Raw genomic sequence first — 27326 nt, 5'->3', positions numbered from 1 at the left:
CGGCGTGAAACATCGTCAAGTTAACCATGCAGCTCATCCTCGAAGGAGAGTTTGTTTCGCGGTGGCGAACCCTGATGGGAAAAGCCAAATGAGAAATACGCAATTCTCAACAATCAATTTGCAATTTCATCATATTGCATTGTCAAGTGAATTATGACATATAAAATGTAATTGATTTTTTTTTTCAACTCTTGCCACAAAATGGACCCAAGCTGTTGGTTGTTCTCCCATCCCATAATAATTCAGTTTCATTACTGTATTTAAAATATATATATATATATTTTTTTTTTTGCTCCATAAGCATTTTTTAACTGAATCACTCTCTGTAACGTCATTGTCTTTGTGTGGGGTGTCGTTTGTGCCCAAAATTCCTTTTCCGCCGGGTACGAGGTGTGGGCAAATTCTGTTGACTTTACGCGAATGTGGGGCTGCACGGTGACGCAGTGGTAAGCGCTCTTGCCTCACAGCAAGAAGGCCCCCGGTTCAAGTCCCGGCTGGGGGACCTGAAAAACTACATCAATGGGGGACCTTTCTGTGTGAGGCCATAGGTGTGTGAGTGAATGGATGTGTGACTGAGGATATTCCACCCTGCAACAGACTGGCGACCTGTCCAGGTTATCCCTTGCCTACGCCCAAGTGGCTGGGATAGGCTCCGTCAACCCCGTGACCCCGAAAGGGAATAAACGGTTAAGAAAATGAATGAATGAATTTACGCGAATGTGGCTGGGGGTCACATTTTTGCTCAAAGGTGCAGAAAGTTATTCAACTGTATAAAAAATGTGGTCCTCGCAGTCATCGACTGCTTTGGACCATAATTAGGTGAGCTAATTACCCAGAGAGAGCAAAGGTTTTCCCATTATAGAACCTTTATTTATAATTAACACAGTTTTATTTTCATCAAACACAATTAAAGATTTTACAACATCTACATCGATATTTCACCTGCAAATAGAAATTTGGTTGACATGACAGAACCTGCTAAAGCAGTCTTAAGTGTTCTGATTAAAGCAAATTCTCTTTATCCAATGAAATACACCTCCAAAGACACACGGTTACTCATTAAACTCAAACGTGATTGATGTGTCGAGCGTAGAAAACGCCGACCAGGTTCAGTCGCTCAACTTTTGCCCCATCACTTTCGTTCCTCTGTCAGAGCTTCTAAAGTGATGGAGTGTAAACGCCCCAATGGGAACAGAAGCTATGAGACCCCAGTTCCAATCAGGAGCACAAAGAAATTAAGGAAGTCAATGAAATGTGACATTTCCCTGACGAGTCTCGACCTGCAGAAACACCCATGTTTCCAAGGGACCCACTGTGTGTTCTTCTGTTCACGGCAGAACCAAGTCCAACCTTTTCCCCTGTAGACATTCGTTTGTTGTGAACAGCACGAGACAGTTCCTAAAAATAAGTAGGTGTCCCTGCTGTTGGCGGCTTCTGACAGTAAAGAATATCCAAAGTCAAAGGTGGAGAGGGAGTCGTCTACCAGACAAATGTATGTCTGAGAAACTGGATTCAGTTCTGCCATCATCCACTTCCTGCTCAGCCACAGCCGTGTTCTGACTTCACCTGATAGTATGAGCAAGATGACGTTCTTTTTTTATCTCGTGCATTTCAAAAACAGTATAAATACACATTTACTTTTGTCTGGAAATGCTTCTCTGTGTTTTAAAGGCGCACATGCTCTCTAGAGGTGGAGAAAAACGCATTTTCTGTGACTAAAGCAGACGAGTCAGCTTCCATATTCATCACTCTGCAGCTGTAAAAAAAACAACAGCAGAGATGATGATCATTCCTTTTAAATGCCAGAATCTCTTAGAACCGGTCTTATTCTCAAAAAGGACCGAGGTTCTGTTGGTGTGATGGCTTAGGAGAGGAGCCTCCATCACTGCCTTCCCACTGGCTGATTCAGAGGCATCGTGTTGATCACCACTGTTGCTCCATCTTCTATAGCTTTATCTGGTCCTACCAAAATAAAAGCTTGAAGATATGAGACAGGATTAGGGTCACAATGGGGGGGAAGAAAAAACAAACAAACACCCGGACTTCTAAGATTTAAGTCAGAAACCCGTAAAAACTCTTGTGATTTACTACTCCATACTTAGAAAAGCGAATAAACTTGAATCTTTTTTTTGTCTTAATCTAACCTGCTCAGTTTGGACACGACGGATAACTTTAATCAGATTTAGATATTTGTACAACAAGTACTTTTATGTTTTAACCCAAGTTATCTATGAAAACTTACTTAAAAAGCTTCAATTGAATCGCAATTGCTTCCAAATATCCACATTTCTTTGCATTATTTATAAGAATGCTTTATCAATGGGGATGGGGGGTGTACAGATGAAGTAGGACGTGCAGATGCAGCATCTTTACTGCAGCTTGCACAGAGTAACACTGGAGCCACTCGAGAAAGCCCAAACAGCCGGATAGACGGCCTCCACGCAGGGTATGGAGAAGGAGTGTAAGGGATACGCCCTGTCTGCCACGTTGTAGAAGGTCGCCCTGCCCTCCTCACAATCCAACAGCACGCCTACGCGCTTGGGACTCGGGTTGACCAGCACCACCTCCACACTGCTGTGCCAGGCGGACAGCTTAACGTTGAACCACTCCAAACACCAGGACATGTTGTTGCGTCCCAGACGACTGGCGGGGCCTTTGCGGTCAAGGCTGCCGTAAGCCAATCCGACGCCAATGAAGTTGTTGCAGCTCAGTCGGAACTCCCAGTAGTGGCGACCTCTGATAAAGCCTCTGGAGGAGAGTACCTGGGAGCAAAGCGCAAAGCGCTCGGGGCATTCTGGGTAGTTGGTGGGCTCATCTGAGACAGACGCTTTGGTGAAGTCTTCGGTGAGGATGATGCGTTTGTGGGCTGTTCTTGGATCAAAAGTGAAACCAACGCCAACTAGAAGGAATGACACAAAAAAAAAAAAAACAGGATAAATGTAATGAACACAACATCCGTTCTGAAAGTTGTCCCACTAAAAAAGCTGAGTTTGGTCTCTAGCGATTCATTTTGACACGATTTGATTCATACAATTTGTGGCCGACTACACCCTTCGTAGTCGATATTGGTTCAAGTGAACGATCCAATTCTCTGACCTAAGGTCGATCAAAACTTCAACCAGTGTGACTCAGAGACAAATACCTGGTGCTGAACAGTGCAGGTGGAGTTTTCCAGATTCCTTGCATTTTTTTTACAAGATAATCAAGTGAAAATATATGTACAAAAAAAGTAAACAAGAATTATTGGTAAATCCATTCACATTGTAGTTTCAGAAAGTTCATTCAGAACATAATTAGATCATTCTCCCACACTGTCTGGTCACATGTCTTTGCTACATTTATAGTGTTTCCACACTATGTAAAACTATAAAATGAATTGGGATTATACAAGTTACTGTTTCATTGTAGGTGGGCGCTTGAATGCCACTTCCAATGAAAACGTTCGGGCTTCAGCATTTGAAACCGTCACGTTGACGTGTAGCTACGTGCCTTTTTACGACTCTACGTTCAAAACGCGTTGCAAGTTAAAACAGGCCGACTCCTGGATTTGGTAGTGAAAAATCAACGACGACCGCTTTAATTCACGGAGGTCCCGAATGTTCGGAAAAGCAATCATGGAGGAGAAATTAATCATTGCGGTTCGTGCCCGGCTGGAATTCCACGACACAAAGTCTTTCATTTATCGCAATAGAACTGTGAAAGATAAAGTCTGGAGCGAGGTTTGTACCGCTTTGACATTTCGCACCGAGCCTCTTCAAACTGTAGCCGGCAGACATGCGCTAGTATTATTGCTATACTACTTAAATTGTTTAAAAATTACACAATATTAGGCCTGCACAATATACCGCAAATTTATCGCTATCGCAGTACCAAGCTGTGCAATACGCATATCGCAAAAGACAGCAAAAATTGCAATAAATGGTTACCTTAAATGTGCTAAAACAAGCTTATGGCAGCTTGAAGTATTTAACGAATCCAATAAATCAATTTATGCATTTGACCAATCAGATGGAGTCCTATTATGTTAGATGTTCCCCTTCTCTGTTGACGAGGGTCATTTGGAGTATAATTTTTAAACTGTTGCAATTATATGGGAATGATGTTTTTGGTTGTTTTACTCTTTGTTTATTTACCGCAAGTTATATTCTTATCGCAATATGTTTATCACCAAAATCACATATTGCGAGTTTTCCTCATATCGTGCAGCCATATACAATATGATTTCCTGGACTTCTACATTCTGTCTCCAACTGTTGAAATGTTTCTGTCATTAACACTACAGACCTCTGGCATCTCTGTGGAAGTGGGACAACTTGCAAACAGTTGTTTGCCCCACTGCAAGACTTACACTTCATGAGCTCACTTCTTTTTTCAGCTGAAGCGATGTCTTTGGCAATTTCTGCATTCAAAACTGAGAGGGAGAGAAAAGAAAAAACAGCTCAATTGGGCACAACAGCAGTTTAAATTAAAAAAATTGGTATTTGTAATAAAATTCCCACTATTTGCCACATCTGCCCCCTTGCTCTTTTATTGCATTTCAAAGCTCAAAACTACATTAGATTATTTTAGAAAAGAATAACGAATAACGTTGTTGAAGCTGACTAACCTGCATTGTACAAAGAAAATACAAAAGATAGCAGAATAGTGTACAGGAAATCCAAACTCAGCTGAGTAATGTAAGGCAATGCTATATAAAAGGCTGAAAATGATGTTTTAATGAGTTCTGGTTCTGTTTGTGAGGTGAAATTCTGGCCCAGACTGTGGTGTGGAACTGCCACCAGATTAGATTATAACCCGAGACAATAAACCCCGTTGTCTACCTGATATTTTCTCCTTTAGTTTGTGTACTTTCAGGTCCAAAAGGTGTTCCATGGATTTGGACAGCTCTCGTTTTGTCAATCCGCTTGCATCGGAAGACTTGGTGCCTTCTAAAAAAGGGGAAAAAAATAAATACAGGCATGAATCAAAATGAGTAAAAAGGATTATTTAAGGCAGAATCCAAGCAAAGGGTCTGGAGTTTAAAGTCAAACGCCGATCATCATTCGATCTTTTGTAGAAGAGTTCCCAGTGGTCTTTTAAAGATGACGTTTTTAGCCAAAAATAAACCTATGACGTTTTCTAGGACAGTTTCTGCAGAGTGGCAGTAGTTCAGTAGAATTTGCCTCTCAGTTGTGGGTGAGACCATGTATGTGGGGCATCCCTGCCCACCCCCCTTTCCTCCCAGTAGCTAAGAACAGGGCGCTTGTGGCCCGCCTAGTCACAAATACAAATATAAATCTTTTTCAAACCGTATTTTTGCGTCTGCTCCTGATTTACAGCGATTTGAATCAAAAAAAAAATTCTCAGAAATGCAACTTTGACATTAATTTTCTCAATGTTGGTCCTCCCACGTCAGAAAAATGCAACAAGAACATGTCAGAAAGTCCCCTACCCTGCTTTGCTACAGCACTGTAAGATCAGTAAATATTTAATAATGCTAACTTACATTTTTAAAGTCAAACAATTCTTACTTGATCTTTTCTTTGAGGCTGGTTTAGGCAGAGAAGTTTGGATGGGAGTTCCAGGCTCTAAAAAAAGACAAAAAATAGAGCATTTAAAGTAATCCTTTTAGATAAAATTTCACAATTTTGTTTCATTTTTCTTGTGAGTTATTATAAATCATTTTATTATAAATGAGTAAAATTCCTCAATTATTTAATATTATTTATTTTAATAGGTTACCCAATTGCTGAGATGTTTTTGGGGTCAAAGATAAAGAAGAAGCTGCTCCTGCACCTAAAAAAAAAATACAACAAATCCATGCGTCAGTATTTTATTATCCCTCAACAGTCGATAGACTAAAAGGTCCTCCAAATCAAACAGGATTGCTAAATATAAATGAATAAAACATCCGTATTTGACAGCATGTTTTGTTTTGCAACAGTTATGTATATTTTTATGCTTTATTTAAAATTTAATACGAGGGAAATACATGTAATTGTTTTTTTACTCCTAAGCTTACAGTTTTTGTTTTTTTCCACATTACAACAAATAATAGTGCTTAAGATTTCTTTCAAAATAAAACATTAACCATTGGAAAATCCACATGATGACTGGGCTGTGGGGTTGGTTAAGAAATTTTGATTTAATGCATTATTTGGACAAAAAAAAAGAAGTATTTTGTCTCATGTTTAACCTTCACAACTGAACGATTTTTAATGGTTTCTCGTGATTACTACGGGGTCAAATCAGGATTTTCTTAAAATGAATGAAAAACCAGATTGTACATTTAAAAAAACACTCATGTTTATTTGAAAATAAAAAAAATTAAAATAAGTTTTAAACTAGAAAGTACACTAACTTAAAAAAATAAATAAATAAATTTAGGAAAAATAACTTAAATTCGAAGAAATACTGACAACTTAAAAAAATAGCCTAACTTTACAGCTAAAACTTGCCAAATTCAAATTAAATTTTTTAAAAGTACAAAATTTTGGTTAATGTGCAATTTTGTGATATAAATCATATTTTGCCATGTCTTTTTTTCAAATTATTTTTTTTCATTCACTTTAAGCTTATTCAGATTTGATCTCATAGATTTGGGGCTTTTAAACATTTCATACTTTAATCATATAATGTGAAGATAAACAAGAAGTGACCATTTTTGCAGAAAACCCAATGAAAGAAATATTTTGTACAAAAAACAAGTCTTCGAAAAACTAAATTTCTGACAATCATCAACAATACTCATGCAAAAAATTAAAGATCCAGTCACATTTTATTTTTTCAGAAAATATTGATAAAGAATTTCTCCATTTCTAAATCATTGTGGGATCTAACAGAATTCATTTTGTGGATTTTAATAAAAATGATGGGGAAAAAATTACAGTTTAATATGATAAAGGGTGAATTTGCAGATTCGGTCACCCGTCCCATACTTTCATTTCTAAATACTCACCAGCTTGAAGAAAGACCGTGGCTACCGCTGGGATCAAATTGAACAGAATTCACCAACAACATTTTTAAAAAGGATTTAAAAAGTCCCGTCAGCGCAGCTGAAGACTGACCCGGTTTGAGCAGCTCTATCCGCGCTGCAACAGGATGTCCAAACATTTCCGTCAGGTGTTTCTTCAGCACAGCAGGAAAAATCTCTGCCGCCATCACTTTGCTGGAGTCCAAGGTGACCCGAGGCGTGTAGGGCTCAAAATTCACAGCTTGGGGGAGTGTGAATGACGTCTGCAGGACAGAGGGTGGATCATGATGCACCTCATTGTAATCACAGACACACTGCTGGGTGAGATTTCTAACATCTAAAAGAGCTTTTTTTTATGAAGGTGTGGAGCCATAAAACCAGGTGAGACACCACTAGTGGATCAAAGATCGAATTAGAATTGAACTGTGTACATGGTCCCAGAAAAACCTTATGCGATTATAACAAACGTTTACATACGCCACACTTTTGGTCGGAACAAATCATTTGGACGTGCAGGACTCTCCAAAATACCGGAAACGACCACAGAAGAGGAAATATTGATTTCTGTTGTAAACAAACAAACCTGCAGCGTGGAGTGAGATGATCTTCTAAACGTGATTTTATCATTATTATGATTATTATTACGTGCTTGTTCGCTCGTACTTTTTTTTTTAACTCTGTGCCTTTTTTCTTGGCGGAACGGAGCCGAAAGAAGGGTTAGGCTAATAAGTGCCAGCAACAACATTTAGCCGTGGATGCATTTAAAATCCATGTGGTCAAGGCCGCAATGTGCATCTTGACTGAACGTAAATATGTGGAACTAACGTCAGCCTTTATTTTGTCTGGACACGATTGGAGACATGAATTCACAGGATTGTTTACACGGTTTCTCAGGACCCTAACCCCTGCTGCAAACACGAAGCTACGAGTGCGGCTGCTCTGCTCAGAGACTTGCTTTGCACGGGCGGAGCAGGCGACCGGTCCTCTTCGCGCTCCAAAGCTTTCTCTGGAGCGCCACACCGTCTACAAACGACGCAAAGCCAGCGCAGCAGTGACCAACGATCAGAATAAACTGTTTATATGGTGTTTTGTATATTTGGTGTTTCTTCTGCACGTGACAGGTTCATGGTGACAGATGGACTTCTGGGTATGTGAATGAACAGGGCAGGATAAAGTATTGGTCCTCTTCAGCCAAACGTGTCTCTGAGCTCCGTGTTTTAGATATGAAACTCCACTTTACCGACACAAAATCCCAGAAAGCCGGCTACACTAACATTAATCTGATTTTGAGTCGCCAAAAGGTTCACAACTTCTTTGTTTTTGAAACCTATCCGGAAATAAAGCTTCACAAAAGGCTCATCTTCAAGCTAGGCTCCCATAAACAGACAACTTTGGTGTTATTTCTTGTAAATTTACATGTTTTTAAAGTCGTAATTGAAAATAAAATAAAAAGCTTTTGTTTGTTTTGTAAACTGGCCCAAAACTCAATTGCAGAAAAAAAACAGCTGCGAAAAATTAAGAATATGAACGTCAATAACATCCATCAAATCAATTCATCCCATCAAGCTTTTCCAGAGAAAAGCTTCTCAAAGTCATCTTGATGCCTTCTGCCAGGCCACGGTTGAAAATAAGATTTTGTTTTCTGGTTTGCCTTGATAAATAAAAAGGTCAAATAACAAAATAAAGGGGATGTTAAATGCTAAATTGTCCAAGAGGCTCAATGCAGACACGAAAACCACGTCACAGGGCTCTACTCTGCATACTCTAGTTCTAGGTGAACACACTAGTCAGCGGCCGTCCTACCTGCAGAAAGCTCTGCGTTTGGGACTGTCCCAGCAGACGGCAGATGTCCCCTTTGGCTTTCTTCATGTTTTCGACATTCTCAGAGAACTTCTTCATCAGGGTTCGGATTTTCATCTGACCGCTCTCCACCTCTCGGTCCAGCGCGTTGGAGGCCTCGCTCTCCTCTCGAGTCAGCATGTCTCTCACCTGCTGATACTCAGCCGCTATGGTCTTCTTCCTGCTGGTGGCCGAGTCCTGGAGGGAGGGAGGGAGGGAGAGCATGACGGTCTAAAAGACCCAGAGGTGTTCTAGACCTCCACTACTGCAATACCTTCAGCTTGACTTGCATGACCGTCATTTGAGAGAGAATAGTCTCGTTCTTTGTGATCTTTCCATCCAGGAGCTCCAACTTGGTCTTCAGGTCAGCCTGAAGACAGAGGAATGGTTGGACATTTGATGATGTTTTCTAGTCTGAAACAAAAATAAGCTTTAACCAAGAATCTTCAGAATCTGCTCCTCCTGCCCGCAACTTTTTAATAAACTCCTGTTGCTCTGCAGGAACTATGTCCTACAAAATGATTTGGGCTAAAAACGGCATCATCATTACCAAAAGACCACTGGGATCAAAAGATGATCAGGGCAAACAAATACATATTTGCCACAAAGTTGTAAAAGTCTAATACTGTGTACTGGGACAGCTACCTCCTTCAGGCTCCTCTGCTCCTCAGGGGAGGTGAAGGAGCAGCCTTTGTGGGCCTGCTGGAGGCAGGAGCTGCAGATCAGACGGTCGTGGTTTGTACAGTAGAGCTCCATCAGCTTGTGGTGGTCGGAGCAGATGTGCTCCATCAGGTTTCCGACTGGCTCGCTCAGCTTGTGGACGCGGAAAATGGGGTTGTCCCGGTGAGGCCGCAGGTGCTCCTCGCAGTAGGAGGCCATGCAGGTGAGGCAGGTCCTGGAGGCCTCTGCCTCCATACATGCGTCGCAGAGGACCACATGCTTCTCCTCAGCTTTGCTCTCCTGCTCCTCAGCTTTGCTCTCCTGCTCGGTCGGGATGGCTGAGCTGTTCTTGGAGGACTTCAGCTTGAAGGCCTCCACCACGGAGCTGAGGACCGTGTTCTTCTGCAGCTCTGGCCTGGACGGGAAGCTGGTCCGACACTGAGGGCAGCTGAAGTTGGCGTCCTCCCAGGTGGCGAGCAGGCAGTCCTGGCAGAAGTTGTGTCCGCAGGGGATGGTGACCGGACAGTCGAAGGGGCTCAGGCAGATGCAGCAGGTCAGCTCCTCCTCCAGAGCGCACAGGGGAAAGTCGGCCTCCTCCGCCATCATGAACACTGCTGCAAGAGTTGCGACAAATCTGCGACAGAAACGAAACTTAAGTCAAAGTTAAACCAGCAGGTTTTGATTCCCCCATAATTACAATTTAATCAAAAAGCATATTTAAAGTCGTTGGTCTGACACCTAATAATCAAATATTAGATAAAATTTTGACAAGTAAACAAAACAGCGACCTTTACTTTCGGCTTGACGTCACCAGAATTAAAGCATAAATATCCGTAAGGATTAACGTGAAAAGGGAGGAAGAACACTTACACTTACCTTTTGTCGTCGAGGAATGATTTTTTTAAAGTTAAATAAGCCCTTCCGTTCGGGTTTGTCTCGTGAACTTTGTGGCCTGACCTAAAGTCTACGTCATCGAAGGTGTGTCACGAGCTGTTCCGCAGCTGCGCGCGCAGCAAAAAACAGTTTTCAAAACAACAGTTTGCAGTTGCGTGAGCTGAGGGAAGCTGGTTTTCCTCTGAAAAAAAATCACTCTAATCGCTTTTTCAAAGTTTTTAACATAACAAAAGCATGACGAAGCCATATCAATACTCACCAAGAAGGAATAATTGTTGAAAATATATCTGTATGGATTAATATGAAACCCCTTTTGAGCTATTTTCTGTCAAGTGTCCTTTTTTTTTTTACAACTTTATTTATATAAGATTTTATTTAAATAATGGAAAATTAAATACAATAGGTGACATATAACGCTTATTTGTGAAAAAATGTTTCAAGAGAAACGCTGGGGCGAGGTGCGGTGTAAAGGTAAAAAAAAGAAAAAAAAAAGAAAATACAATTATGTTTATCTTTGTTACAGGTTTTAACTGCAAAAAAGCTCAATTTACACATTTAATTTGTGGATTTAAATAGCTTAAATATTTTTTCTAATTTGGACAAATGCCTTACAGAAATTTTAGGAGCTTTAGTGCTGAATTTTGTTTTAATGAAATACATTTTTTGGTTAAAATTTTTTGGATATTTATCATATGGAACAGTGATGATATCATAATCAGTAAAACCAATAGGAGATGTTTTTCTACATATGTAAAGAAAAATTGGTGATAAATGTGACTACATTGTGCTAAATTTGAAGTTGGTGGAGTGATATTTTCCCAAGTACCACAGTTTTTAGCATATTTTGTAAAATAATTGCTACTTTTGTCCAGTGGCTCTTCTATTATAGAGGGACCTTAGTTGTATACTGTTTTGGTTTGTGTTTTAATTGTGTGATCAATTGTAAAAGCATTTCCACTCCAGTGGTCTTTAGTTATGATTATGCAGTTTTGAGCCAAAATAAAAATAAACCTGTCATTTTCTTGGACATAGCTTCTGCAGAGCAGCAGTAGTTTATTAGAAAGTCACCTCAGAGTTGTGGGCGGTCCATTGCCAACCCAGCTCTTGCTTTCCCTTACTATTGCCGAAAGCTCTTTCCAGCTAGTTTACAACCCCAACCTGACATCAATGGTGCAACGAAAATAGCGAGCAATATTGGAGCTTTCAAGCCATACAGTTTTGATCCAGATGACATTTCAGATGAGGTAAATGACGACGTACATGGATCTAATCGTTTACAAGGGGATGCATCGGAATGGAGCAGAGCAGGGAGTTTGTGGCCCGCCTGGTGTATTTTTAACGTTACCTTTTTCAAATGGCATTTTTTTTATCTGCTCCTAATTCACAACAGTTTGAGTAAGGAAATACTTTGAATTTCAATTTTAAGCCTAGGTTTCTTTCTATATGTCCTCCTTTATTAAAATAATGCCACAAGAACATGTTAAAAACACCAAAAGTAAAACATGAGTTCCAGTTCTTTTGTCCACAGCAAAAACATGAAGAACAATATATTGTTTTTTTTTATTTCCAAAGGTATTTCCATGTCAACCACATATGAATCAAGTGTACAAAAGCCAAAACAGATGTCACAAATCCTGCAAGTGTTTTTTCTGCAGTTTGGAATCCATTCACATTTCACCTGCATTATGGGAAATCTCCAGCATCTCAAGCTGACATTATTACATGACTCATACAGGTTTAAAAAAATCTAAATTTGGTCACAAATAATACACAAAACATAATCCTCCTGTCATCCGTACAACTAAATAATTTTTTCTGTCCACCTGTTTTAAGCCTGTATTTCCGCTTCAATGGGTATTTTTTTTTCTTTATCAGCAAGTGAAAAGTAAAAAAAAGAATAAAAGAAATCCCACAATGAGCTGCAACTTTTCTCTACCTATTTTTACATAAAACTTACTGAGTTTCTCAAACTTCCTGTTTAAGACAGTGGACGTTCCCTTCATATTTGAAACAGAGAGTCACAGCTGCCTGTAAATCCGCTTCCTGAAAGCATCTTATATACAAATCACAGATGTTAAAACACAGTTCAGGCTTTTTTTGTTTTGTTTTCCCTCTAAAAGTGACCTAATTGAACAAGTTCTCTCTGCAAAGATTTAGTTGCTGGTGATGTGTTGTTTGTCGGGGGGCTGTGTGTTATTCTGGCCGCTCTTGGATGCTTCTGTCAGCTGCTGCAGATCCCTCATCAGGCCTGCAAACTGCTCCTCCTGTGCAACAAAATAAAAAAGAAACCCAAAATTGTGTTTAAAAAAAAAAGTCACCGTTTCCTTGTAAAAGTCATGAGGCTTTTGTTCATCGGTCCCCCAAGGACAGGAATAGCCCTTTTTTGTTGCTGCTGTGTAAATTGCAACAAGCATGGCAGTGGCAAATAGAGCAATAGAGCACGTTTGGACCCAAATCCCCACTTTCTGATCAAAAACTTTGATGCAGACCAGAAACTACCAAAAATGTCAGTTCTTCCAAAGACCACTAGAGGCTGGTTTCCAAAGGACCTGAAGGGGTGCTGCAGGTTTTTGTGGAGGGTCGTAGAGAGGAGCGGCCTCATCTTAAGGGGAGTGTGTGGCTTGCAGTTCCCTTGAGATTTGTCATACACCTCATTGACTGTACAATATAACTGAAGGGCAGTTGTGACTAAGGCATTGATGGTTGAGAAAACACAGCCCCTTCTTTTTTTTCTTTTTTCTTTTCTTACCAGCACATTCATTCTCTCGGCTGCTGCAACAGCAACATTTAACTTCCTCTCATCCTCTTCTCTTTCCTCTTCAATCACCCCCAATCTGCAACAGACGAGAACAGGAAAAAGGTTCAACAACTTTCTGAAACTGAAATTTGAAAACATGATTCTAAATATCTTCTCAACATGAAACGACTTCCGCTGTCCTGTGTTTTATGTGATAGTACTTCATTTTTCTTTGTTCATCACCTTTTGGCTTTTTGAATTTGTCAGTAACCTTTATCTAAATAACTTCTGACTTATTCTACTTGTTATTTGTCTTAATATTTAAGTTTTATAGCTGAGTAAAACCTTTTTTTGACCTTTTCTTGGAGCTAATGTATACGGCTCAAAACGGAGCCCTGCACCCTCAATGTTACTATTAGTAATATTATTGATAAATAAATAAGTTAAACTCATAGTTAAAGCCATAAATAGGTGTGTTATAATCACCATCAGTAATAGTAATGACAACAATCTTTTTTTGATCCATGTAATTTTTTTTTTTTTTTAGTCTTTACCATTTTTCTAAAATTGAAATGGACGGATAAGCTGCAAAAAAAGGCCAAAGGCCCCAGACTAAATCATTTCAGGGAAAAGTAGGCCTAAGCAGACAATCAAGAGACGGCATAAAAAAATTGCATGATGATTTCACTGTATTTTATTTTAAAGCTGATTTTAGATCACCAAAAGACTTGATGACAGAAAACTAACACAAGAGGAAGTTAATCCCGAAAACGAATTAAAGGTTTCACAGCAAATCTGAAGAATCCTCGTATCAATGCACACATTGTTTGGTCTATAAAGTAGAGGTCAATGATAATTTCATATTCAGCTGTCCGCTTAGCTCTCTCAGCACTTTTTCATATCCACCATCGTCCCAACAAAAGGTTAATGGTCCACAAACACACCTGAAGGTGGCGCTAGCCAGCTGTTCTTCTCTTACAGCTAGCAGGTTCCTCAACTCTTGGACTTCAGCTTGCAACACCGCATTCTGGTCCTGGCTTTGGATGATGAAGTCCTCCAGGCGCTTCGCCATGTCCAGCTCCCGCTCTGTCACCTGTTCGATCCCCAGACGCAGCTCCGAAAGCTCCTGAGCATGCTGGTTTAGATTACAGGCACAAGTCAGGATGAAAGTCATGCAAGAATTCAGTGACGTTTGGGGCTCGGCGGTGCGATGTACCTTATCCAGTAAATTGAACTGCTCGTTCTCTGCTTTCATCTCACTTGACTCCCTGTTGGGATTGACTATAATCCAGGGAACTGGTGCTGGCGGCCGCTTGACAGTTCCACTCTGAGGAGAGGCCACAAAGAAATATCCCTTATTTTTTTCATTTACAGTTACAATCAAGCAACACTTGGTCATTCTTTCCAAAACCTGCCCTCACAGGATGTGGTGGTGAGATGCTTGGCTGGTTGGCCTCCTGCGGTTGGTCGGCCATTGCCGTTGACTCCTGCTCGGGTGACGGCAGTGTTTCAGAGCTTTTCTGCCTCTTCAGGGGTTGTTTTGGGTGAATGGGACGTTTGTGTGGAGCACTCTGGGTTCTCTTGATCGGTTTTCTCTGTTGCTCTGTCATCCTGGAACCACAGAAGAGTCGACAGCATTAAAATTGCCCGCAATTTATTCTTCAATGGGCAAAATTCTTTTTGAAAGTTGGCAAATGTTGAAAAATATTTCTAAGAAATAAGGCCTTACACAACCAATGGGCGTGGTTAAAGTGTAGAAACAAACTCAAGTACACTTTAAAGACAGACTCTGAACCTAAACATATTTTGGGTGTTTTTAACATGTTTTTGTGGCATTTTTCTGCTGATGGGGGACATAAGTAAAGAAAGTTTAGCTTACAATTGCATTTCTGAGTGTTCACTCAAAAATGCAGTTGGGAAAAGATCTTATTTGTGACGTATAAAATAAAAGAGCTGCAAGGTCCCTGTTCTGAGCTGTCAGGAATGGTGAAAGGAAGGGAGATGGGGTTGCTCCACCTCAACATTCCCGCCCACAACTCAAAGGCAAATTTCTAATGAACTATTACCCCTCTGCAGAAATTATGTCTTAGAATACAGCCCAAGTTTTTTTTAAAAATTTGGGCTAAAAACTGCATAATCATAAATAAAAGACGACTAGGAACGCTTTGTAAATGGATCAAAAGATTATTAAAGTGGGACTTTAAGGAATATATAAAAGAGAAACTATTGTGGGCAAATTGAATCCAAAAAAGCCATTTAAAACAATAAAATGATCATGTTTTATCATATTTTTGTGTTTTTATAAAACAATATTTAACCCACACACAGACCTTTTCATTTTTTTAATGGTGGTAATTGAATATTGAATACTTCTTTTCTTTATTATATATTTTTCACAGTATAAGTTGGTTTTGCACAAGCTGGCAGGCTTGGCCGACTTACACTCAGGAGCTTAAAAAAATGTGTCATATATTCGTTATTTAGCCACTGACAACCACTAGAGGGCACTGTAGATGTGTATTTCCTACTGTCAGCAACGTAGTAGGACAGTCCAGAACAAACATGGAGGAGAATCGAATCGTTCTCCTCCAAAACTTTGATGTTTTTCTTATTTGCAATCGATACATTATTATTCTTGTTTATACTTTTTCCTTCTTAAGACTAATGCGGGACAGCAAGTCATCAAACCCGAGTACAGAGACACGGAAGTACCGCTGAAAGTGCCGTTGTTCAGACACAGCTACTGCAGTAGAAGTTAAAGACCCCCATAAAAAAAAAGACTGAATGATCTCATGAATGCAGACATGGAAACATATCTGGGCTAACATCTGGACCGTCATGTTTATAAGCACATCTTTGTTCAAACATTGAGCATTGAATTGGATGCGTGTTGAAAAAGAGGCAGCGGACGTGAATTTGATGCGTGAATCGTGTTTGGTGTAAATGGGGCATCACGCTGGACTTGGCGGAATTGTTCCGAAAAATCGCTCGTTTCTCCTAGAAGTGCGAATCAAACTCCAGTGAGACTTCTATATAATTTTTTTCCTGCGACTTATACTCCGGAGCGACTTATAGTCAGAAAAATACTGTATAATGTAAAGCTCTGGTGTGTTGGAATTTCCCAAATATAAATTAAAGAAATGCACATCATACTTGTCTCGGACGCCCTTTGAATCCAGAGGCAGCTTCTGCATGGAGGACTGGTGAGGGCTGTACTTGCCCAAGTCCTTAGGAGGAACATAAACTGGCTTAGACTGTTCAGTATTGCTGTGAAGAGTAAACAGTGGATCATTTAACACCTCCATGTTCTCCATCCATTATGCGAAAAGGTGCAAGATGTTGCCCTCTAAATACCTGTTGATGACAATCCGAGGCGCCTCAGGGCCAAGTGAGTCAGCTATGTGGTTGAGAATCAAAGGCAGAGGATGCAGCTTCTCAATTGTTTCCTAACGAAAGAACAGGTTGAGTGATAGGTGCCATCATGTATAATGAGTGTCGCTAGCAAACCATGGAAAGTTTTTCATTTGAAGGAACCCTGTTAACTGGATTTTGGTTGGTCCTACCTGGTCCTTTGTGTGGATGATGCCCACCAGAAGGCCGTGGAGCACAGCCAGACGTAACGGCAGATCCACGTAGCCATCGAAAGATGTCATCGGGATTTCTGTGTCTTGATTGGAGACCGTTTGCAAAAAAAACCTCATTCCGTCCCAGTGCTGCTCCAAGAATTCGTTCATGAACAGCATGTACTCTTCCTTCTCTCCGAACCTAGTTAAGAAGAAAATATGGAATTTATGTCATTTTCCATGAACGTTTTTGTCCACAAAATGGTAAATGGCCTATACTTACAGCGCTTTACTACCTTCTTAGGAGGCCCAAAGCGCTGTATAAACAGTCCCATTTACCCAAATACACACACACACATTCACACACCTCCAGCTCCACTGCCTTACACTGGCATCAACCTATAACCACCAAAGACACTCGGACACATGGGCGTGCAATGCAGGAACCGAACCTGGAATCTGCCGATCAGAGGTCGACCGGGTCTACCTTTGTACCATGGCCACCCCACAAAGAGAAGAAGAAGCTACTCACAGTGTGAAGTTGGCCAGGTTCTGGATGACTTTGGCAGTTAAGGTCAGAGTGCGTAGAGTGTGGGGCTCTGGATAGGGTTGTATCAGACCAAAAAGGGAGGGACTCAGCACAGCGGGACACAGGAAGCGAAGGAAGAGCGAAGCAGAGATGAGGCGCTGGCCAATCTCTGCCCTGCCCTTGTCCTCACACAGCTCCATCCAACTGGAGAAGATCTTGTTTAACTCTTCCGGAAAAGGTCTGCGCACAAAACTGGTGTCAGTTGTTGGCTTCGTGAAACCTTCTGTGGTTTATTCTCTACGATGAGCTGTCTTCTCTCACCCGTGGATCTCAATAATCTTCTGCATCACCTCCTCACAGGCGGATCTCAGGTGTCTCTGGTTATTTGACAGGTCAGCCGCAGGACATTTAAGTGGATCGACTTCACAGTTCTCCACCGAGGTGTAAAGTCGAGTGATGAAGTCTCCTACATCAACAAGAAAATTTTAGTAAAAACAACACAAAGAAACCTTGGTTATCATTATACTAGCCTACCTAGTGTGTCAATGAGGTACTTCTGGCCAACCAGCTTCATGTATTCGTCTATGGCTTTAGTAGCTAGTGTGTTCTCTCTGAAGATCAGCGCTTCCTTCTCTCCAAGTCGTTCCACCTCTGCGCTGCCCAGGTCAATAAGGAATTCCTGAAGCATAGGTAGAAATGTTTAGGACAATTCTTTAAAGAATATTTTCTCACACGTCTTGTTCTCTAACCTTGGCCTTGCCGATACTTTGGAGTACATGAACCAGAGCTCCTGCCAACTCTTCCTTCTCCTTCACATTCAGAAGTGGCTCCAAGTTTTTGCACATTTCGACATAATCCACCGTCACATACTCTGCAAACTCTTTATATTTTTCCATGGGCAGCACTTTCAAATTCTGGAAGCGGGCCTTGATGCGGAGAGAGGCCTGTGGGCCCAGCAGCTCTTTGGTCGCCACTGTGCCTGAAGCTTTGTATGGAACAATGGGGTACCATTTCTCCTGGTAGGTCCTTCCCAGAACATCAGCGATGGATATCGCCACACTGCCCAGTGGGTGCAGGCTTGACTCATCCTTGGAATGGCGCTTTTTCTTTGGGTCGTCCTCCCGGAAAAGGTGCAGGCTGATTTGGGAAACGGAGGGCAGGTTGTCGAGCTCAAAGAATTCCCCCCAAAAGAGTTGACACCCTCCAACCCCACTTCCACCGGCCCCTGGCCCTCCTGAAGACTTGGCAGAGGCGTCCCCCGGCATGCTGGAGCGGTTAGCTGCCTTGCCAACAGTACGACTGCTGGTGCGTGCGAACAGGGTCCCGTCCAGGTGTACCTCGCAGTAGTAACGCTGCTTGGGGGGCAGATCCTTGGCTTCGTTTACCCACAAACTCAGGGAGTTCTCAGTGCGTTCAATATTATCCTGTTACAGGGAAAAAGTCAAAATTTTAATCGACTTTTTGATGTTGTCAAAGGTTTCAGACAAGAAAAGTGGCCGAGGATCACCTTGTTGGGCTGAGCTGCCCTTCTTAGGTCTTCAATCCAGCGGTCCCGCTCGGCTGCCGAGGAACAGCCAAAGCAGTGGGTGTTCTCCGTGCTGATCACCTTTACCATATAAAAAACCCAGCATGACTGTCAGAACAGATCGGATTTTTTTCTGAAACGTTTAATAAATTAGTATGACTGCTCTTTCACTGTTAAAGTTCCACTCCGATCATCTTTTGATCTGTTGTAAAAGCCTTTCGAGTGGTGTTTTCTTTATGATTGTACCGTTTTTAGCTCAAATAAAAAAAACCTGTGTTGTTTCTTAGGACATAGTTACTGCAGAGCAGCAGGAGTTTATTAGAAATTTGCCTCTGAGTTGTGAGTGGGACTGCTGGCATAGAGCAAAGGGGTTTTTAAGGAATGTTTGGATCAAGCTAATGAGATACGGGCTCTCAGAAATGCATGTAGTAAACATGATACGAATGTGTATGTAGAGTTAACTTTGTAAAACGAACTCCTGGATTTGAAAAAGCTTGGGATTCTGGGTTAAAATGTTCCTAAAGCTTACCTCAAAGCAGTACTTCTCCCCTAAAATGGAGCCGTGGACGGGCCTGATGACCATGCTGGTGTCAGCGCTCAGATCCAGACTCCCAACTGCGCCGACTGGGATGGAAACAGACTCCCGGGAACCATACCTGTGAATGAATAATAGAATAAGGAGGAAAAAAGGAAATACTTTCAAACATTATAACTTATTAAAGGTTGAATGTTTTTGTCGGTGCTGTTCATTTAGATTTTGAATGTTCTTAAGAGAAAATGCTGTGTCAAAGAATGTAACTAATTATTTTAAAAATAACATTTTTGATCTGATGTTTCAAAAGACGTAATCTTTCTTTGCTGAAAAGCTGGGTATCACTTTAAACCTGGTCATAACAGGTCAAACATATTAACCGCATCTTCTTAAAACCTGCCCCCATGGCTCTTCTTCCTCCAAAACCATCGCCGTGCGCCCTACCTGCTTCCTTTGAGTCCTGCTGGGATCAGCTGGGAGGTGCTGTTCCTTTTGACCTTATCCAGGCGCCGCTTGATCATCCCCTGGGGTAAAAGGAGAGCATGAGTGCAGCCTCGTGCTGTGTCAGCAGGAAACTACGTCAGAAGGGAGACCAGACTCACCTTCACTCCGCCATCCTGGCTCTTTGGCCGACTGCTGCCCGAGGGGCCCCCATGGTCAGGGCTGCACTCTGAAGGCCCAGATGATACACGTCAGACAGAATAAAAACCTCTGTTGTTGGTCAGGATTGGATTTTGTGTATAGTTCTTTTTACTTTTGTTCCCCAACAAAATATACCAATTCATTCACTCGATTACAAAGTAAATTAAGGCTTTTTAAGACAGAATATGTATGTTCAATGACTTGAAACGTCTCCGTTCTCCATAAATGTTGACTTTTCTTCTGGCCTTGTGAAAACAGATTGTTACTTATAAGTCATAACCTACAGGTGCTCCTAAAATGTTTAGAAAAGTAAAATATTGATAGTTAGTCTGGTTGTTGCCGAACTACTGATTTGTTGTTGCATTAGGGGCTGTGTTGTTTTCTGAAGCAATTCTGCACCCATTAATGAGAGCTCTATGTTTACATGCTCTCCCGCTAGCCCACAGCCCTTCACACACTCAACTTAACATTAGCGGTGAGACAAAAAAGGCGAGCACTGTGGGAGCTATGCAGCTGTACAGTTTCGATCCGGATTCCAGCTCAGGTGAGGAAAAACAAAGACCTACATGGATTTAGCGTGCATCAGAATGGAGCAGAGTAGGCAGTTTGTGGCCCTTTTTGTCCTTCATCATCGTAAAAATGCCTCAAGAACATGTTCAAAACAAAATTTTCATCGGAGTGGGTCTTTATAGAAAGACGTGCTGTAACATAAATGCAGTGGGGGAACATCTTAACTTATCAAGAAGCAGCCAGTGGCAGCTTCACTCAGCTTCAGCTGTTTCCTGCATATCTAGGAGCCGTATCTGAGTATCTGATAAGCATTTGAATCAACATCATGAAGAGATTTAAACTATCAGCGGTTATTGGAAATCAACTCTGTGAAGACTTGGGAGCAGTTCCGGTTCTGGCAGCAGAATGAGCAGTAGCTTTCTGATCTGAGAGGAAAGAGTGCAGTTTTGTACCAAAAGTTATATCACGCTCTGTCACGTATCTGCAAGTTGGGACTTTTTTTCAATTTGAAAAAAATTGACATTGCTGGGATATACAATTCCTTTGGAACCAGAACTGTTTTATTTGGACATGTTTTCAATCCACCAAAGTGACAAATACTTATTTAAAGTTATGTCACTGGCCGCAAAAAAAAAAACCATTAACCAGGAACTGGGGCACTGCGTCCATCCCATCAAATGGACATCAACAATTTACGACAACTATCTAACGGAAACATAACATAGAGGTTGAGACTGCAAGAGGCACAATTACACCAGAAGTGGAAAAATTGGACACTTTACAACAAAGAGACACAAGAAGCACCTAGAATTGACTCTGTTTTGATTGTTGTTTTAAATGTGGTTTCTTCTTGTCACAAAAACCATTAAAAATTAAGTTAAAAAAATGTTTTTTGACATTATAACCTAAAGTATAAAAAAACTCAAACATTTTTTGATCAAGCTTGTATGAAAGAGACATTTCCTACAGTTTTTCTTTTTTTAATCAACACAGGATGTGGGTTGTTTCTTTTTTTTAAGGGTGGCAGCTTCTGCAATACGTGATTAGTTTAAATGTTTCCTACTTTGGTAAATGCTTACTTTAAGATCAGTGGGTAAAATCACACCAAAATCATTTTTACTGCTACTGTTAGAAGTTGAAGTCAGTAAGCGAGTTGACAGTTCTGACAGCGAAACCTCCAAGCTTACCCAAAGACCCTCCGCACACAATCCAGCGCCCAAATCCCATCCTTCAGTGTCTAATAGTCGAGGTACTTCTCAGCTTCTTCGTCAGCTTCTGGGATGTGTTTGTCTTGACAGATCAAACAGTGGAGTGACTGCTGGATGCTGGCTTTGGCAGAGAGGCCTCTCAGCATCCAGGCGAACTGACTTCGAATCTTGATGTGACCTAACCCACCCCTGTGATTCTGTCTCTCTTCTAAGATACTCCCCCAAGATGCTATCTTCTCCAGAAAACACCCAGAGGAAGCAATTTTAACAGTCACGCTCACAAACAAACGTTCAGCTATTTCCTCTTTGATAGTGTTCAGGCTTGGAGCGAGCTTCGATGACAGTTATGCAGCTCTCGCTTTGCATCAGCGCGGTCTGAAGAAATGAACTTAACCTGAGTCGATGTCCACGAGGTTCTGCATGCTGGGGTTGGACAAGCAGCTGCTGACCCGGTTCCGGATCCATGTCGTCGGCTGAGGGGGACACAAGTCATTAGAAACCTGGACGGAAGCAAGAGGGCACTGCTCTGTCATGCAGCCTGCATGTGTGCACTGGTACCTCGTCTTCCTGAGAGATGAGAATCTGTCCATCCTCAAGGATGCAGTTGCAGATGTCCCACAGGGGGACCTCCTGAGGGGGCGCCCATTGTTGCCTGGGAAGTTCAGTGGAGGCCTCGGATGTTGCGTCAACCTCACGCAGATCTGCTAAGGGAACATTGAACCAAATGGTGACATGATGAGCAGAAAAAGACGTGACAGAAATATGGAATGAACAGTGAGGTAATAGTAAAAAGTAAATGATTATAAAATGTTTGGTTTCAGTCTGAAGTCGGGATTTTGTCGTTTCTACTCAACCCATAGAAGAAATGTGGGCATGCGCTGGGTTGTGTTTCATTTATGTTAAGACACGTTATCTCACACCGCATCTGCCCACTCCAATTTACTGATGTCATCTGTTTTGACACGCCAAGTTGAGTTGCTCCTGCTGTTCAACTGCAACTACCCATAATTCCTCACTCTCTCCCAGTGAATCTAGAGTGTTCACTTTTTTTTTTTTCTGCTTCCGGGGTTCTGGAGTTCAGTAGATATAATTACAAATGAAAAGCCAATAAACTAAAGTTATACAGTGAAGAGGAGCGGAACAAACTCCTCTAGAAAAGGGAGATAAACTGTTCAGGAGAATGACAATGAAGACATGCTTTTTAAGGTCGAGCGTCTGCAGTTAGTTTCTGCAGAGCGGCAGGAGTTCTTTAGAAATTCACCTCTGAGTTGTAGCATCGTTGGCAGGGAGCAACCCTCCTCCCCTCCACATTGTTGAGAGCTCTCTGTTTAGACGCTCTCCTGCTAGCACAACCCCAAACTATTTCCGGTGCCACAAAAATAACAAGCAATATTGGAGCTATCCAACCGTACAGTTTAGATCCAGATTCCAGCTCAGAAGAGCAAAACAAAGACATTCACGGATCTATTTGTCTGCAAGTGGATGGATCAGAATGGAGCGGAGCAGAGAGCTTGTCGCCCCGCCCAGAGTATTTTCTACGTCACACATACAATCTTTTATTTTTTCCTCTGATCCTGCTTCACTGGGATTTGAATAAAGAAATACTTAATTTTCTTTGTACATGTCATCCATCATTAGAAAAATGCTACAAGAAAATGTTAAAAACAGCAGCAACAAAATATTTTTTTAAATCGGAAAAGGCCTTTAGGCTTTTTAAGTTGATGTCATGACGTAAACGAGAATCCACAAAACCGAGAAAGATTCTATGAAGACAAACGTAAGATCTAATCTTTCAGAAGAAAAGGCAACTGTCAATCTTTTGATGGATTTACTACTCTTAATTTAATCTAAAAGGTAATTTGATCATTTCAAATTCTTGCTACCTCATTTAAACTTTTCGAAAGAAAAAACGTTTTCCGTTACTGTTCTTGTAATTCTCACTGTATCGTATTTGGCAGATGTGGCAAAAACAGCCGTTGTGACCTTTACTGCTTTTAACCGAGTTGGACTTTTTTACTGTTTGCCTCATAAATGCAGATTTGTTCATGACACAGTTTTGGTGAGAAGGTCTCACTTACACCACCACACCCACAACCATGTGCTGCTGAAAGACCTGGGTTGTGAGAATAGGAAATGACAGTTTAACCACACGGATTGAACAGTCTGCTAATTATAAGCATTCATTTAAACTTTTTTTAAGATGTCCATTTATTGTGAAAATCTTCAACTGAGCGGTGAAGCCAGCTCTCAGTGACTGGGCCCAGGTTTTCAGCTGTTACCTGACAACGTCGGAGTGCTGCTGCGAGTCTGCAGCTTCGGCCTCTTCAGCTTCTGGGTTACATTCCACAGGTATTTCTTGAAGAGCGCTCCTCCGCTTCCTTTCTGCGAGGGGTCAGCACATGAGGCTCCTGAGGCCTCAGAGGCAGCAGCAGAAGATGTGGAGGACGCTGGCTGAGCTGAGCTGGTAGAGCTCAGAGCTGCAAAAAGTGATCCCGGAGGCTCAGACAGGGCTCGTCTGAAGGGGTTCTTTCTTGCTGCCCCTTTCTCAGACTTGGTTCCGTCTGCGTTTTTCCCCCCAGAGGAGCCTTTGTCCCCAGCCGTGTCCTCGCTCAGGGCTTTGCGCCAGTTCTGCATCTTGGTCCATTTATTGCTGGCGGCCTTCTGGTATTTCTCCATTGCAGGTGCGGAGGAAACGGCGTCTCCATCTCCTTCTTCCTTCAGGTTGCTTGCTTCCCCCTTGGAGCCTGTGTGCCACTTGTAGGTGTTGAGAGGGTCAGAGGTTTCTGACGTTTGCGGCGGCTCCCCTGCAGGCTCCTTCTCTATCAACCCTTGATCCTTTGATGGTGGCAAAGCTGCAGGCTCTGAACCTTTCTCCTCGGTGGTCCCCATTGCAGATCTGAAGCTTGGTTGGATCTTTCTCAGTTCAAGGGTCCATGAACTCCTGTTTGATCTGATTCACAGGCTGCTATGGCGAGCGTTGTTTGTGCCAATGTAGGCAGAGTCGTCCTCTCTGGTTCTATCTCTCTGCTTCGCTCATTTCCTGTCTTGCAAAAAACGTTATCCGGCAACAACATGCTATAGTAGCTGCTCTGTCTGTGGTTGCTTTGCTGCTGTAGTCAATGTCAGTCTCTCACAGTGAAAGCTTCCTTTCTAAACACAGATGGGAAGTTAATAAAGTTTTAAACTTTTTGCTTGTTTCTCTCTGCTCTGTATGATTTCATTAAATACTTCCCTTCCTAGCTCTCATCCTGTTCTGCTTTTAGGTCAAAGCATCTTTATGTAAATGGAGGAAACTGACACCAGAGATGAAAAGGAAGCTCTTACAAGTTTTCTTGTACTTGAATTACAATGAAGCGCCAAAGGGAACATGTGTTTAGTTTAATAAAAGACTGAATTCTGTTTCAAAAAGCAGAAGGGATTAACTCTTTTGAGACCAGCACGTTTGCACTTTTAACTGTTCAGAACTTTTTCCAGTTAGTGAGTCTGAGCTTCCTGCTCACATCAGCTTGTCAGAGGCTGAAAACCACTTCCTGCTCTCTTGCTGCTCTCGGTTCCAACACACCTGCAGCGTATTTCTGCTGCCGTGGGGTGAGTCGTTTCCTGAGGACAGCGCAAGAGCGCCGAGCGGCTGTGGTTGGACACACGTACGTGTGCCATCTGCTTTACGTTTGCCACACATTACTTATTTGCAGATTTTGCCTTTATATTGTCATTTATCAGATCATCCCACCTGAATTCCAAAGTTGCATCATATTGCACAGAAAACTGCAAAATTGTCAAGTGAAAATATGAAAGATGGGACATGAAAAAAATGAAAAAAACATTCAGAAAACTAAGATGACTATTTTCTATTTTTTCTAAGTTGATTTGATTTTCTTTTATTTTCAAACACAAAATATACAATTGTTTAATAAAAATAGTAAACAGAAAATGATAAAGTGCTTGAAAAAGGAGTGGATAAAAGAAGAACCTTATTAAGTCCCACCCCTAACCTTATAATATTTGATGCCGATATTTTAACATATTAAACTTTTAAATCCCACTCTGATCATCTTTTGATCTTTTTTGAAAGCGTTCCCAGTGGTCTTCTAGTTATAATTAGGCCATTTCTGTCAAAAGACATAGTTTCTGCAGAGCGGCAGTAGTTAATCAGAAATTCACCTTGGAGATGTGGGCGGGACTGTCGGTGTGGAGTAAGCCTGCTCTGACTTCCCATCATCCCTTTGTTTACACGCTCTCCTGCTAGTTTACAGCCCCTCAAACCCACAACCCAACATCGCTGGTGCAACAAAAATATTGACGCTATCCAGCTGTAGAGCCAGACACAACTCAAACGATGAAATCAAAGGCGTTCATGGATCTATTTCTGTGCAAATTGATGAATCTGAATTGAGCTGGGTAGGGAGAGCGGACGTCACAAGTAAGCTCTTTTTCAAACATAATTTTTCAATCTGCTCCAGATTTATGACCATTTGAATAAAGTAATACTCAGAAATGCAATTTTGAGCTGATTTTCTTTAAGTACCGGTTATGAGAAAAATTCCACAAGAACATGTTAAAAACACAGTTTTCATTGGAGTAGGTTTTAATAATAATCATTCACATAAACACAAAAGAGTTCATGAAAAGGCAAACTACTACTAAAACATCATGAAGTTACGATTTTTCGTATATCTTCCCATTAGGTTTCTCGTTTTCTTTCTTTTTTTTTAGATTGTGTAACATCATTTTGCCTTTTTTTATTCTTCTTGTTACTTCACAACCTCAGCCCACAAACAGGAATATATTTTTTTTTGTACTACTTACAAAAGTTCATGTTTCTTTCTGGGTAAATGTTCTTCTTTTTTTGCATGCTCTGTAAAAGTAGCTTTGTAAATTATTGGCATTGTATTGTATCTTTTTACATGAGTAAACTTTAGTAACTTTGATTTATAAAATAAAATGTGGGTGTGTTCATAATATGGCACTTCATGAATTTTTCTTTTGTCTCGTTTTAGTAACAAGCATAATGCTTGTATAGGCTGCCACTATACAGCCTATAGTAGGCTGTATACTCTATATACTATGGGCTATACAGTATAGGCTACTTGGTATTGAAGTATGGTGTTTCTCCATACTTCAATACCATAGTTAAGTTATTTGGATGCAAAAGAATGAGTGTAATTTTTAGTGTTTGCTTCTCTTTAATTGTATTAAATCAAAAGTTACCAACATTTTAGACACAGTCATGATTGTAGTTACACAGGAATCCTGTGTGCTGTGTCGCCGCTTGCATAACAGGCATGACGGAGATGCAAACGTCAAAATGCTTCCATCCTGAAATCCCAAACCACAAATTCAAATCTGTTCCTGGAACATCCGAGTTTTCCAGACGAAGGGGGGAAACCTCTGCAGTGAGTCAGAGCTTTGACGTGGCAAAAACATTAGATCAACGAGGGAGTGCAGGGGGAAAAAAGTACAGGGGAAAGAAACTAATAATTCTAATGTAATACGACATTGATAAAACTTGTTAAGATTACAAAGCATGCCACTGATAGGCTGTAATGTAATTTACCATTAGATATTGTGTACTGTATCATATTAGAAGCAAAGTATTCGATGAGTTAGAAACAGTCTTTTCTGAATCCTTCAATAAACAAAACAGTACCTCCTTGTTGAGAGAAACTGGGAAAAGGAAAGGATTGTGGTTGACACACAGCTTGGGAGATGGATCTGCAGGTAAAACAAGTATTTCC

At 41.2% G+C, this 27326-nt stretch overlaps 2 protein-coding genes across 6 annotated transcripts; both read right to left on the bottom strand.

Moving 5' to 3' along the window:
• Positions 1 to 848: 848 nt before the first annotated feature.
• On the bottom strand, positions 849 to 10461 carry LOC101157185 (E3 ubiquitin/ISG15 ligase TRIM25). Of its 3 annotated transcripts, none has more exons than XM_011485221.2 (11): positions 10328 to 10461; positions 9437 to 10085; positions 9066 to 9161; positions 8756 to 8989; positions 7047 to 7215; positions 6938 to 6964; positions 5722 to 5775; positions 5511 to 5567; positions 4821 to 4928; positions 4349 to 4411; positions 849 to 2899 (listed from the first exon to the last, which is right to left on the bottom strand). In XM_011485221.2, the coding sequence occupies exons 2-11, from the start codon at positions 10055 to 10057 to the stop codon at positions 2370 to 2372; spliced, it is 1959 nt and encodes a 652-aa protein (XP_011483523.1). In that variant the 5' UTR covers positions 10058 to 10085; positions 10328 to 10461; the 3' UTR covers positions 849 to 2369. The 3 variants fall into 3 exon arrangements, with proteins under 3 accessions (XP_011483523.1, XP_020564737.1, XP_020564758.1); XM_020709078.2 differs by having other exon boundaries at positions 10322 to 10440; XM_020709099.2 differs by lacking the exon at positions 6938 to 6964 and having other exon boundaries at positions 10328 to 10460.
• A 1425-nt stretch (positions 10462 to 11886) lies between these two features.
• LOC101156944 (disabled homolog 2-interacting protein) lies at positions 11887 to 24893 on the bottom strand. 3 transcript variants are annotated; one of them, XM_020708937.2, is made up of 19 exons: positions 23871 to 24893; positions 22150 to 22295; positions 21986 to 22064; positions 19834 to 19901; positions 19676 to 19755; positions 19229 to 19355; positions 18682 to 18780; positions 17924 to 18598; positions 17709 to 17853; positions 17496 to 17640; positions 17178 to 17414; positions 16646 to 16847; positions 16437 to 16528; positions 16236 to 16349; positions 14504 to 14693; positions 14299 to 14409; positions 14027 to 14217; positions 13095 to 13179; positions 11887 to 12609 (listed from the first exon to the last, which is right to left on the bottom strand). In XM_020708937.2, exons 1-19 carry the CDS (start codon positions 24478 to 24480, stop codon positions 12499 to 12501), a joined length of 3507 nt encoding a protein of 1168 aa, XP_020564596.1. In that variant the 5' UTR covers positions 24481 to 24893; the 3' UTR covers positions 11887 to 12498. The 3 variants fall into 3 exon arrangements, with proteins under 3 accessions (XP_020564596.1, XP_020564631.1, XP_020564660.1); XM_020708972.2 differs by having other exon boundaries at positions 22150 to 22292; XM_020709001.1 differs by lacking the exons at positions 21986 to 22064; positions 22150 to 22295; positions 23871 to 24893 and adding an exon at positions 21571 to 21969.
• Between the last annotated feature and the right edge of the window lie 2433 nt (positions 24894 to 27326).

Source organism: Oryzias latipes, chromosome 1 (genome assembly GCF_002234675.1).
Source record: "Oryzias latipes chromosome 1, ASM223467v1".
Taxonomy (NCBI): domain Eukaryota; kingdom Metazoa; phylum Chordata; class Actinopteri; order Beloniformes; family Adrianichthyidae; genus Oryzias; species Oryzias latipes.
This window is presented reverse-complemented; position numbering and strand designations above follow the sequence as displayed.

Bases quoted from the DNA above. Each gene is read 5' to 3' on its own strand.
- LOC101157185 (XM_011485221.2), bottom strand. From the start codon at position 10,057: ATGATGGCGGAGGAGGCCGACTTTCCCCTGTGCGCTCTGGAGGAGGAG. The intron at 8,990-9,065 runs GTATTGCAGTAG...CCCTCCCTCCAG, and splicing joins TCATGCAAGTCAAGCTGAAG to GACTCGGCCACCAGCAGGAA. The intron at 5,776-6,937 runs GTGAGTATTTAG...TTTTTTTTTTAG, and splicing joins CACGGTCTTTCTTCAAGCTG to GTGCAGGAGCAGCTTCTTCT.
- LOC101156944 (XM_020708937.2), bottom strand. From the start codon at position 24,480: ATGGGGACCACCGAGGAGAAAGGTTCAGAGCCTGCAGCTTTGCCACCA. The intron at 18,781-19,228 runs GTAAGCTTTAGG...TATATGGTAAAG, and splicing joins GGGAGAAGTACTGCTTTGAG to GTGATCAGCACGGAGAACAC. The intron at 12,610-13,094 runs GTAAGAAAAGAA...TTTGTTGCACAG, and splicing joins CCGAGAGAATGAATGTGCTG to GAGGAGCAGTTTGCAGGCCT.